An 11,810-nucleotide genomic window follows, 5' to 3' on the forward strand; every position below is an offset into this window, starting at 1 on the left:
TACAGATTTCCAAGAAATTTCCAAAGCTCTCTGAGTCTCTCTCTACTTAGAAAACATTTTCTAATACTTTAGTGTCTGTCTTCCAACCTAATGATTGTCCCCCTTGCTTTTCTCTATCGGGTAGAATAAAACTGTCTCAGGAGCAGACTACTTTCCTAGGAGGTCCCTTGAAAGGGCAGAAGGAAAAACATAAACACAGAAGGATAAAAGCTTTAAAACAGGTACTTGGGTACAAAATTTGGATCTATAGCTTATTAGCCATGTAACCCTAGGCAAGTATATTAACTTCCCTGAGCCTCGGTCTGCTGGAACATGGAATGAATCAATGAGATAATGCATAAGGCAAGCAGCACTTGGCAAATAGTTAAGATTCAGTGAAGGATGACGACGATGATGATGATAATGATGAGACCGAGTACTTCTGAACTGTAGAGGAGCCCATCTTGGAGGCCCCTGATGTCCACATTCCTATAAGGACTCATGCCTAGATCCAGACGCTCCCCATAGTCCTCTTCTCAGTATTGCCCATGTTCCTGAGAACAGTCTCAGCAGGAACCATTAAGCTTCTTGAAACTACCTATCTCACTCACCAGGGGCTATATCACATCACAGCACATGAAAATAACTAATTGATTCCTGTGGCACTTTCTATCCCTTGTCCCCTTGACCCTCCCAGCTGTTAAGTGGGTGGGTATTTCTCCCCATTTTTCAGAGGAGACAACTGAGGCAGAGGCAGGCTAGGTAGTCCATCCAAGGGTTTGAGCCTGGTTTTGAACCTGCATTCCCTGTGATCTTGTTTCACAAGAGTCTCAAGCTGTAGTCTGAGGTCTAGACTTGCTAGGGGGAGAGGGAGGGGTATGTTCTAAGTGTGTGGCTAGGAAATCCTCCTCACACTCTTACAGGTACTTTGTGAGCAGACAGGTGTGTGTGTGTTAGTCACTTGGTTGTGTCCATTTCTCTGTGACTCCATAGACTGTAGCCTATCAGGCTCCTCTGTCCATGGAATTCTCCAGGCAAGAATACTGGAGTGGGTTGCCATTCCCTTCTCCAGGGGATCTTGGAGACCCAGGGACTGAATCAGGGACTCCCGAACTGCAGGCAGATTTTCACTGTCTGAGCCATCAGGGAAGTCAAACAGGTACATATTAGAAAATGCAGCATCTGAGGATTCCTGAGACCCCTAATATATCCCTAATACAGCAGACTACCCTAATTCAAAAGAGATTTAGAGGGCAGAGTGGACATGAAGGGTAGGTTTGGGTCCTGGCTACAGGTCAGCCACTGATATCCAGAGTAACTCTGGGCAAGATTCAGAGGTTACCTTGATCCCCACTTTCGACATTAAAAGCAAAAAATAGAAAGGTAGATAGAAGCTCAGTTTAGGCAAAAAGACATCTGCAATTCTCATCATCATTACTTTGGCTTTGAAATCGACAGCTCAGAGACCCCCCACCACTTTTTAAAATTTTAAAGACAAAACAGTATAACTTAACAGTTCTGCCAACTCTTAAAAAAAAAAATCAGAGAGCATAACACTGACTTTTTCTTTTCTTTTTTTTTAATTTTGGCAAAGGAAGATTCAGTTCCTGGAAATGCTTGCAAAATGATTCCTGACACTGGGGGGAGATAGTTAAAAAAAGAAGACGACGAAAACTTATTAAACACGTGTAGTAAAGCACGAAGGTGGGAAGAAAGCGAATCAACGAAAGAAAGAAAAGAAAGAACTAAAAGAGACAGAAGGAGGGGTGAAAGCCATTAAAGGGCCCCAATTCAAGGAACGTTATCAAATTCTCAGCATCTGCAATTCACAAGCCGCTTGTGAGTCGCGGCGGCGCAGACTCCGCCCCTTTCTCGGGTGTCGGACGCTCATTGGTGGGGGCGGCAGTCGCCGGCCGGTGACTGCCCGAGGAAAGGTTGCCTGGGACACGCATCCCTGTGTGAACGCATGACGTCCCACCCTGGCGCCAGGCTGTCTGGGGCTGAGTCTTAGATCAACACAGCTGTGGGACCGGGACCCACAGCTGGGCAAAGGAGCGGATTCCTCAACAAAAAATAGGATTGTGAGAAAAGTTCTGAAACAAAAACAGCGCAGACAAAAGCCTTAATGACATCCTTTCATAAAAATAAAAAATGCAAGAGGGGGGAAAAAGCTGGTAAAAGGAGCAGAACTGGGAACAGAAAGTTCAGAGGCATTTGGAATAAGAGACTGAGGCCCCACCACCGCTAAACAAGTTGCAGAAGGCCTGAGCTAGCCCTTCAGTCCGCTGTTGGGAAAAAGAAGTCTTTTGGGTTCAAACTTTATCCAGTGTTCTCAACCGTAACCCATTTCTTTCAGAATTAGCATCTTACATTGGAGAGTACCCTTAGAGGTCATTTGCTGCCCCCTCCCACAATTTTACAAAAAAATGAAGCCCAGGAAGGAAGGAAATTCTTCCAAGGCCACATTGCAAGTTATTGACATGACCAGGAAAGAATTCTGCTTGCTAATCCCACTGCATCTCTTTCCTGCCTGTGTCGCCCAGCTTCTGGGCATTTTAGCCTGAAAGCATCTTTAGAGATAACTCGAAAGTGCTTTGCAAACTGCTGTACAAGCCTGAGACATCAGTGGTAGCGATGGAGGAGTGAAAAAGAGAGGGGGTAATCTCTGTGGCTGCTGCTGAGTCGCTTCAGTCGTGTCTGACTCTGCGACCCCATAGATGGCAGCCCACCAGGCTCCCCTGTCCCTGAGATACTCCAGGCAAGAGTACTGGAGTGGGCTGCCATTGCCTTCTCCCGAATCTATGCGGACCTGTGGACTAAGCAGGGACCACTCAGCCAGACACATGCACTCAGCAGTCACTTGCCCTCACATCCACTCAACCAGTCCTCAGGCACCAAGGAGACTAATGGATGTGATGCAGACAGTATGTTAAGCGCCTTGCAGAGAAGAGACATTTAATAATTATATGTGAAAGGAAGGAGGTAGATCTAATTAGCTCCATTTTATAAATTGGAAAATTGAGGCAGAGAAACGTGACTTACCCAAAACTCACAGGTTTACTAAAAAAGAATGGAAATTTGAACATAAATCTGCCTAGCCCCAAAGGCCATGATTTTTTCCAGAACCTGGGCTTCACTATTTTGCACAAACCATGGAGGTCTATGTGACAGAAAAGGAAAAGGTTTTCTTTTTGGTCATGCAGGAGTTCTCATAGTCACCATATTCCCTTCCTGAGACCAAATAGCTGACAAGTTCTCCAGTTGACTTCTGTAGCATACATAGACTGATTTGTCCATTCATGGGATATTTGCATCTTCTTATACTAAAGAGACAACATCCATATTTCAGGAAGAAATCTTTTGAAGACCTTTTACCTGGGACACAGATTCCTGTGGTATGACAGCTGAAAAAAAAAACAAAAAAAAAAAAAACCAAAGAGGCTTCAGGGATGGCTCTGCCATTACTTGTGGTGTGACCTTGGAAACATCTTATAACTCCTTTCTGGACGCTTTACCATCCCACACCTGCCTGTCCAAATTTCATAAAGCATCAGACTTCAAGAGTTGGAAATGGATTTTAAATAATCACTTGGCACCATTTCCCCATTTTAGTCACAAGGAACCAAGTCCAGGGTACCTGAGCTTGTCCACGATCACAGGACAGATTATTGGCAAGGCTGGGAAGTTGAATCCAGGACTCCTAACTCCCAGTCTAGTGTCCTGTTTTACTATGACTCTTTTGAGATTGTCCTAGCTCTGAGCTCCCATTGTCCCGTTAATCAGTGCCACATAGTATAGAACTCTTAATTGTTTCCGGTGTTAATCTTGTCTCCCCCCATCCTGGGATCCTTGAGAGCAGAAGTCAGTTTTAAGGAAAGCAACTCCATAAATATTCATCAAGTGATCGATTAGAGAAGCAACCATTGAAGGATCCCACCTGGTCACTCCCCAGACGGAAACCAGCATTCAGAGGCTGCACTTTCCCCCAAACCCTTGGAAATGACAAGACAAGCAAAGAATGCAATGTCCCATTGCAATACGGGGCTTACTCGCCAGTCCCTTTCTTGGGGGCTCTCAGATAGAGCTGGAGCCATTTCAGCAAGGCTAAGAATAATCAAGTCCAGGTGGCCTGCCCTTCCACAGCAGAAAGAGACAATAGAGTGATGAAATTACCAAACTATTGTTTTCTGCATAGAGGTGTGTGGAGAATGTGGGGTTGGCGGGAGGGAGAAGGGAGAGTTAAAAAAAAGATTAACTGACCCAAAGGGAGCTTCTAAAAAGGTTATCTAGAAATCAGCCCATCTGTATCCCATATTCAAAACCCTGTCCAAAATTCTAATCAAACTCACTTCCAAAACATAACTGGGCATATATTTGGCTCCTTATGGAATGCATGGGGCCAGAGGGTGGGAGCTTTTTCCCTTCCCCAAGCAAAAAGCACAATTCAAGCTTTTTTTTTCTTTCTTTCTCCTTGTTGCTCAGTGTTCTTTGCTCAAACCCCCTTGCCCTCCTCCTTCTGCAATCTCAGCGCCTAGCCCAAATCTGTTTTCTTCATTGTAACCTCAGCTTCACCGCAATTAATTTTTTCCCCCTCTGGTCACAAGATAATTCCTGACGCCAGTGAGTCTGGAGGTCAGACGAACAGCAAATTGGGGAACAAGGCGGCACTAATTCCTTACAAGTTTCCCTTGAAAAATCTTTTGCTTAAAAAAAAAAATAAAAGCTTTGCTGTTCAGGGATTTATGACCTTGGAGGACTACGGGTTCGAACCAGTATTGGGCTGTAGGTGGACTGGCAAGCGGGCAGGGGAGCTCAAAGATATAGGGCGCTGCCAGGAAAAGGCAAATTCTTAAAAGTTAATGGTTTTAAGTGATTTTTTTAAATCCTTGCTGGCAAAGAGGCCCGCCTCTCCCCAGTATCAGCGCTTCCTCATTCTTTGAATCCGCGGCTCCGCGGTATTCGGCGTCACACCGGCCAGAGGAAGCCTGTTTGCAATTTACCCGGGTTGTGAACGCCCAGGGTCGACGGAGGCGGGGCCAACGTGGGCTGTTTTGCATAAAGGGGCGTGTCCTCCAGGCCAACTCTATAAATACAGACTTCGGCGAACGTGCGCGCGTTGCAGGCTGCTCTAGAGGGTCTCTGGCTTTCTCCTCCCTTCCAGCACTTCCCAACCTCATTGCTCAGTATGAAGGCGCTCAGCCCGGTTCGCGGCTGCTACGAGGCGGTGTGCTGCCTGTCGGAACGCAGCCTGGCCATCGCGCGGGGCCGTGGCAAGAGCCCGGCCGCCGAGGAGCCGCTGAGCCTGCTTGACGACATGAACCACTGCTACTCGCGGCTGAGGGAACTGGTACCCGGAGTCCCGCGAGGCACTCAGCTTAGCCAGGTGGAAATCCTGCAGCGCGTCATCGACTACATCCTCGACCTGCAGGTGGTCCTGGCCGAGCCGGCCCCTGGGCCCCCAGACGGCCCGCATCTTCCCATCCAGGTGCGCGCGGGCGTGCTCGGGAGCCGGGGCGGGGCTGAGCTCCAGGGCTGGGATGCTACGGGGACCCCTGGACCTTCCAAACTCCGTGCGTAAACCCTTCCCCCGTTTTCCTTCTCTCAGACAGCCGAGCTCGCTCCGGAACTTGTCATCTCCAACGACCAAAGGAGCTTCTGCCACTGACCTGGCCCGTCCTGGCGCCTCCAGGTGAGTATCAAAGCCTTCTCCCGGGGGCCGGGAAGGGGGACGGCTGGTGCTTAAACGGCAGATCTTGGAGTTGGTAGGCCTTTTAAAGGATTACCGCGGCCCCCTTGGTTTAGGGAAATTCAGGCCAGAGAGGCGCAAGTGACTTGCCCGTGGTCACAGCAAATGAATGACGGAACCAATTCCGATCCAGAGTTCGTTTCAATCTTAAGTGCACGTTGTTACCGTCTTCCCCCATTGGACAAAGGTGCGAAACTATAGACGCAGGTCCGACTAGATAAAATAGTTTGTGGCTTGGAGTCGTAAAAGGAGCCGCGTTTTCCTCAGCCCCCCTCCCAACTAGTGTCACTTCCAAGAGGGAGGGGTGGTGCAAGCTCCGCCTGTGGTCCTTCGGCGCCAACTGGGTGGGGGCAGTGTGGGGCGAGGAGTTATCAGCTGGAGGTAGAGACCAAGTTTCCTCCCTGGCGCCGGCCAGTCTGCGGACGGCCCCCGCTTCGGCGCGCTCGGCGGAAACTGACGGCTCCCTGGTCTTCTTTCCTCCCCCGCCCAGAACGCAGGTGCTGGCGCCCGTCCGGGACCCTGGGACCCTCTTCGGCCGGAAGCCCGAGGGCATGGATGGGCCTCAACCTTGCCCTGCCCACTTGACTTCCCCAAACCCCTGCCTCGAGGCTGGACCTGCGCCCAGGAGCGAAGGACTGTGAACATGGGTGGCCTAAAGAGCCAGCGCTAGCTCTGGGCACCAGCTGGGCAACCTCCCCTAGCCCTCACGCCACTTCCAAGTTTTAAAGACTGTCTTTCAGTGTGTGGAGGTGTACGGGGTTGGGGGTGGGGGCTGGCTGTTCTCCAAATTCTGCCTTGGCCAAGGCAGCGGTAGAGCTGGTCTTCTGGTCTCCTTGGAGAAAGACTCTGTTGCCCTGATTATGAACTCTATAATAGAGTATTTAGCTTTTGTACCTTTTTTGCAGGAAGGTGACTTTCTGTAACCATGCGATGTATATTAAACTTTTTATAAAAGTTAACATTTTGCATAATAAACGGTTTTTAAACACTTTTGTTTATAATTTGATTCCTTAAGTGCTAGCACTGTTTCTCACAAAGCTGGATTTAGGGAGAATAAATTCATGCCTTTCTTGGAGCTTAGGAAAAGTAAACTTGCTTGTTCCCTTAAAAGGGAGACGGGAGAATGCCTAGCTAAGACTGGGTAAGAGGGGGAAGTAGAAGAGGCTCATGGTGGAGCCCCACACGCATTGGGTGCAGAGAAGAGCCTTGTGCTGTCTCACTTTACAAGTGAGGGAAGACTGGAAAGAGAAAGTGACTGGAACAAGCTCACCCAGCAAGTTGGGGGCCTAGGATAGACATCTGCTCTCCTGAGTCCCAGTTCTTTGGTAGTTTGAGAGCTATGTTGCTAACTAGCAGATGGCTGTCCTCTTTAATTCCATTAATGATGTTTCTCTAGCAGGGGATGTGAAACAGGACCCTCACCTGTTAGGCAGGGATGTTGTGATAGACCCATTTCAGAGATGAATAAATGGATCACTGGGGTTGGTTTATTTCCTGCCTCAAGTTCTCTGGTTTATTTCCTCTTGGGCTTCCAAAGTTGGGGAAAATAGGACAAATCCCTCAAATCTGATCAACCACTCTAATCAGAAGGACTTTGGTGCTGGTTGGGAAATAGGGGAACGGATTATTCTACCACCAGTTAGTTGAAGACTGAGCCTAGACTGGGAGTTTGAGGAAGAGGGCACCACACCCCTCATTTCTGGTATATCCTTCCAATAACATCTCCAATGGGAGTCTCTGTAAGTATCTTTAGCCCTATTTCAGAAATGGAGAAATTGAGGCTCAGTGGATAGTGAGTTGGAGCCAGGTTCACACAGTCCCTCGAGAGGCAGAAATGGGATTTTAAACTTAACTACAGTGACCGTGGACAGAGAAGCCTGGTGTTATAGTCCACGGGGTCACAAACAGTCGGACACAACTTGGTGACTGAACAACAGTCACCGTGACTGTAGTGGAAAGGAGCAGGATCTGAGACTGGCTACTCCATGGGGCCAGGCTGAGAGTCAGGCAGAGGGCAAGACTCCCAAACCATGCCATCTTCCTCTGCTTCCCCTCCACCTCGATCTGGCAGTTCCCCAGGCAGGTTCCACCAGGCGCCTGGTCTTACTAGATTCCTATTTATGATATGATCTCATTCATGTGTCGGCACCTGGCATTAGGTACTTCAGTATTTCATAACAAACAGGTCACATCATCACTCACCTTTCATGCCTTAACCCTGGTGAATTTGCCAGGGTGAACAGGGGCATGTGATGGGGAGGCAAACTTTGTCTTTGTGAACCACTCTCCTGATGGACCAGTGTTCTTAACCTGTTTCCTGTCTCTTCCAATGATCTGGTGGAAGGTATGAATACTCTTCAGAAAATCCACACGCACACACAATTTTACCAAAGCAATAGGGCTTCCCAGATGGCTCAGAAGTAAAGAATCTGCCTGCCAATACAGGAGACACAGATTCAATCCCTGTGTCAGGAAGATTCCCTCGAGAAAGAAATGGCAACCCACTCCAATATTCTTGCTTGGGGAATTCCATGGACAGAAGAGTCTGGCCGCCTACAGTCCATGGGGTCACAAAGAGATGGACACGACTGAGCGACTGAGGATGCACGCATGGCCAAGCAAACTTCCAATGCCCCGGGGGAGAACCCTCAGTCCCCATGGGAGGAACTTTTGCTTCAAACCCAGTAAGTACAAGACCCAGGCTGGGTCTACATTAGGTGTCCTGTGCTGGCTCTGAAGTAAGTCAGCCACACAAAGGTGCAAACAGCATACTAGCTGTTTGACTGCAAGCTACGGGCTGCTGCTACTGAGCCTCAGTGTCCACACCTGTGTGAGACTGCTGATCTTGATACAGTTCTGAGGCACCTGGCCCCACAATAAACCATTAATTGCAGCAAAGCCAGGCACTGAACTCAATGCCCTGTGCCCTTTCTACCACAGCATGCCGCTTCCTGCTCGGAAGTTGCAGGACTGAAAGGCTAGGAAGTGCTGGATGGCTTATCTGCCATGTGACCTTGAGCCAGCCACCTCACCTCTCCAAGCCTCTCTCCTCCCTTGTGCAGCAGCTGGTGCTTCTTGCATTGCTGCCTCCCAGGACAGAAGATAATGGTGGGAAAGTTCTTTGAAATGCATCACACACCTACGAGGTATTATTAAGCTAATTCCAAGGAAATTGCCTGTAAGGTCCTCGGAGACTGAGCTGTTCAGGTGGCGGGGACAAAAGCTGAAACCAGCACACCAATTCATTAGTCATTAGAGAGTGAAAGCAATTTGGCCCTAGGTCAGAAAACTCTGAGAGAGGAGAGTCGTCTTGTGTCACAAACACCTATCAAATGCCTACCAGGTGCCAGGCTCTATTTCATCTTAACATTTTTCTAATCCTCACCACCACCCAGCAACGCATCATTATTCCCATTTTACAGAAGACACAAATTCAGAGAGGCTGAATAACTTGACCCAGGTCACATAGCAAGGAAGAGCCACATAGCAAGGAAGGGCCACAGCAAAGCAGCATCCAGCACAACCTAGTTCCAAAGTCCACGTTCAATTTTTTCCCTCTCCATTCCCTTCCCCTGGCACATATTTGGTCCCCAGTAGGTGCTTGCTAAATGAAAGACCTAGGCCCACCCCAGGTCTCCCTCTCATTTGTGAAAAGAGGATGATGGTGCCTCCTTTGCAGGTCTGTGCTTCGGATTAAAGATGCATAAAGCATCTACCAGCCTCCCTGAAAATATAAGATTCACCATTAACTGAGTCTTAACAGTTCACTATTGCATCAGCTCTGAAAAACGGACTTTGGGAAGGGATTTTTACTTTGTTTTGTTTTTATTTAAAAAAAAAAAAAAAAGTTCAGAATAGACGAAGTAACTTGCCCGGGGCCACACAGCTCCTAAGTGACAAAGCAAGGATTCAAATTCATGCGTGTGACAAACCAGAGACGGTGCCCTGTCCGAGAAGGCCAGTGACAGCTCTCCTTAGCTGTGGATGAGCCGGACAACCGTCGGTGGCTGTCTTTCGACCTCATCATCTCTCACGGCTGGCTGGCACTCGTCTCCACTCCCGGGACTACATCCTAAATCCTCGCGTCGCTCTTGCAGAACTGCCTCTGGCGCTCCGCTTCCCGCCAAGGCTTCTGGAGGCCGGGGTAGGGGCGGGGCCTCGGCCCACGTGGCCCGGAGCCCGGCTGGGCGGGGCCAAGATAACCCCGCCCCCGCCCCGCCCCCGGCCCGGCGACCCGCGCTCCCCCCACCGCGGGCCCTGGGGGCCGGTCGCAGGTGTTCGCTGGCGCCCGGATGTCTGAGCTCTGGCTCCGCTCTGGCTCCGGCTCCCTCCGCAGCCTGCGGGCGGGGCTCCCAGCCCATCCGGAGCCTCGCGGCGCCCCTGCCGCTCTGCCAGCAGCGCGGCCTCCCGGTTCCCAGCCTCCTGGCTTTGAGAGGCGGGGGGCCCGGGCCACCCCCCTCTCGGGGCCACCCCCACCCAGCCGAGCTGCTGACCCTACTGCTCTCTCGCTGCCCCCAGCTGCGCTCGGACCGCGGCGGCCTCGACGCGCCCCCACCCCGCTTCCTGCTCGGCAGTTTTGCCCGGGCCGGGCGGCTGCCCTGGATCGCACCCCGTTCCTTCCTTCCTTCATTCTTTTCAGGCAACTTGCATTCCTCGAGCGCCTGCGCCGTGCCCCGCACGAGGCCTCTCCGACCTTCCGAGTGCAGGCTCCCGGCCCACCGGGGTCCTCAGGGAAGATTCCGCCCTCCGCCCGATCTGCCTCGCTACTCCGCCCGACTCTTCTATCTCTGATGTCCGGCTTCACTCCGAGTTTAGCAGTTAATTGTTCTCTGGTTATTCTCCTGTTAAGGGTCAGTCAGTGGCAGCGTCAGGGGATCACTTTGTGACCGAAATCAAGGGTCAGTCTGAAAGTGGAGTGAGGGGTCAGAGTGTGGCCAGAATTGGGGTTTTAGCCAGTCCGTGGCAAGGTTTGGAGATAGTGTGGGTGGAAGTTGCCAGTGGTCAGTCTACGGCCTGGTTTAATAGACAGAGTGTAGTAGCATCAGTGGCCAAAGTCAGTGAGTCAGTCTTGGGTAGGGTCAGTGAACAGTGTAGATCAGGGTACTAGGTCACCCAGAGACTAGAATTTGGTGGTTGCCTTTGACAAACCAGATAAGCGCAGTGGGGCGGGGTGGCGCTGTAGCTCTCTGGACTCAGATTCCTATCCCTCCACAGCTGGGGGCTGGTCATAGCCTCCCCCTGGCATTACTCAGACTGTGGAGCTGGCCTTCCATCTGGGACACTCCCTGCCGTCCACACCTCTCTGCTCCTACCTTGTGCCAGATGCTGGAGGCAAAAAACCCTGGCTGGGGCAGACCCCTGGTCAGACTGGCCATGGCAAGGAGGCCTTAGGCTTCTGAGGGACCCCCCCCCACACTTGTCACCCATGGGGAACAGGTACCTTGATATTCCCTGTACCTTTTGCCTTTTTTTCACAAACCTAAAAGCTGTTGGGGATGGAAGGGTTCTTAGAGGTCACACGTGTGGCCCAAGAAGGGAAGAAGCTTGCTCAGGGACACCCAGCAAGTTCGTGGTCAAGACAGGACTCAAGGGAACTGCCTAGTGGTTCTGTGGTTAGGACTCAGCACTTTCACTGCCCTGGCCTGGGTTCAATCCCTAGTGGGGGAACTAAGATCCCACGGCCAAAAAAAAAGACAGAAACCCATGCCTTTTACTTTTCTAGCTAGGGCACTTTTTGTGATCCTCTGCCTACCCTGAGCAAGGATTGTTATTCCCACTTTAGAGATGGGGCAGCTGAGGCCCTGAGAGGCTTCTGCACTCAGCCGGCTCTCATAGAGGGACTGCCAGGGGCGAGTGGACTGCACCCACCTGAGGATCTGGACTGTGAAGTGGGGAGCCAGTGATTCCCTGAAGCATTGTGCCCTTGTCGTTGCCACCCAGCCCCGTCCCTGGCGCCCTCATTAGGAGCGAATGAAACAAGGGTGGCCGGATGAAGCTGGGGAGAGGAGAGAACACTTTTTAAAAACTGCTGGGGAAAAGCTTAGCTGGGTTCTTATGGAAACATATGGAACTCATTACCCTAAGT

General features: G+C 50.6%; 1 protein-coding gene across 2 annotated transcripts; it reads left to right on the forward strand.

Moving 5' to 3' along the window:
* The first annotated feature begins 4,953 nt into the window (after window positions 1–4,953).
* On the forward strand, window positions 4,954–6,713 carry ID3 (inhibitor of DNA binding 3). 2 transcript variants are annotated; one of them, NM_001177678.1, is given in 3 exon segments: window positions 4,954–5,464; window positions 5,585–5,668; window positions 6,216–6,661. In NM_001177678.1, coding segments are annotated over 2 exon segments (456 nt in total). In that variant the 5' UTR covers window positions 4,954–5,068; the 3' UTR covers window positions 5,645–5,668; window positions 6,216–6,661.
* Window positions 6,714–11,810: the final 5,097 nt, after the last annotated feature.

Source organism: Ovis aries, chromosome 2, assembly GCF_016772045.2.
Source record: "Ovis aries strain OAR_USU_Benz2616 breed Rambouillet chromosome 2, ARS-UI_Ramb_v3.0, whole genome shotgun sequence".
In the NCBI taxonomy this organism is placed as follows: Eukaryota; Metazoa; Chordata; class Mammalia; order Artiodactyla; family Bovidae; genus Ovis; species Ovis aries.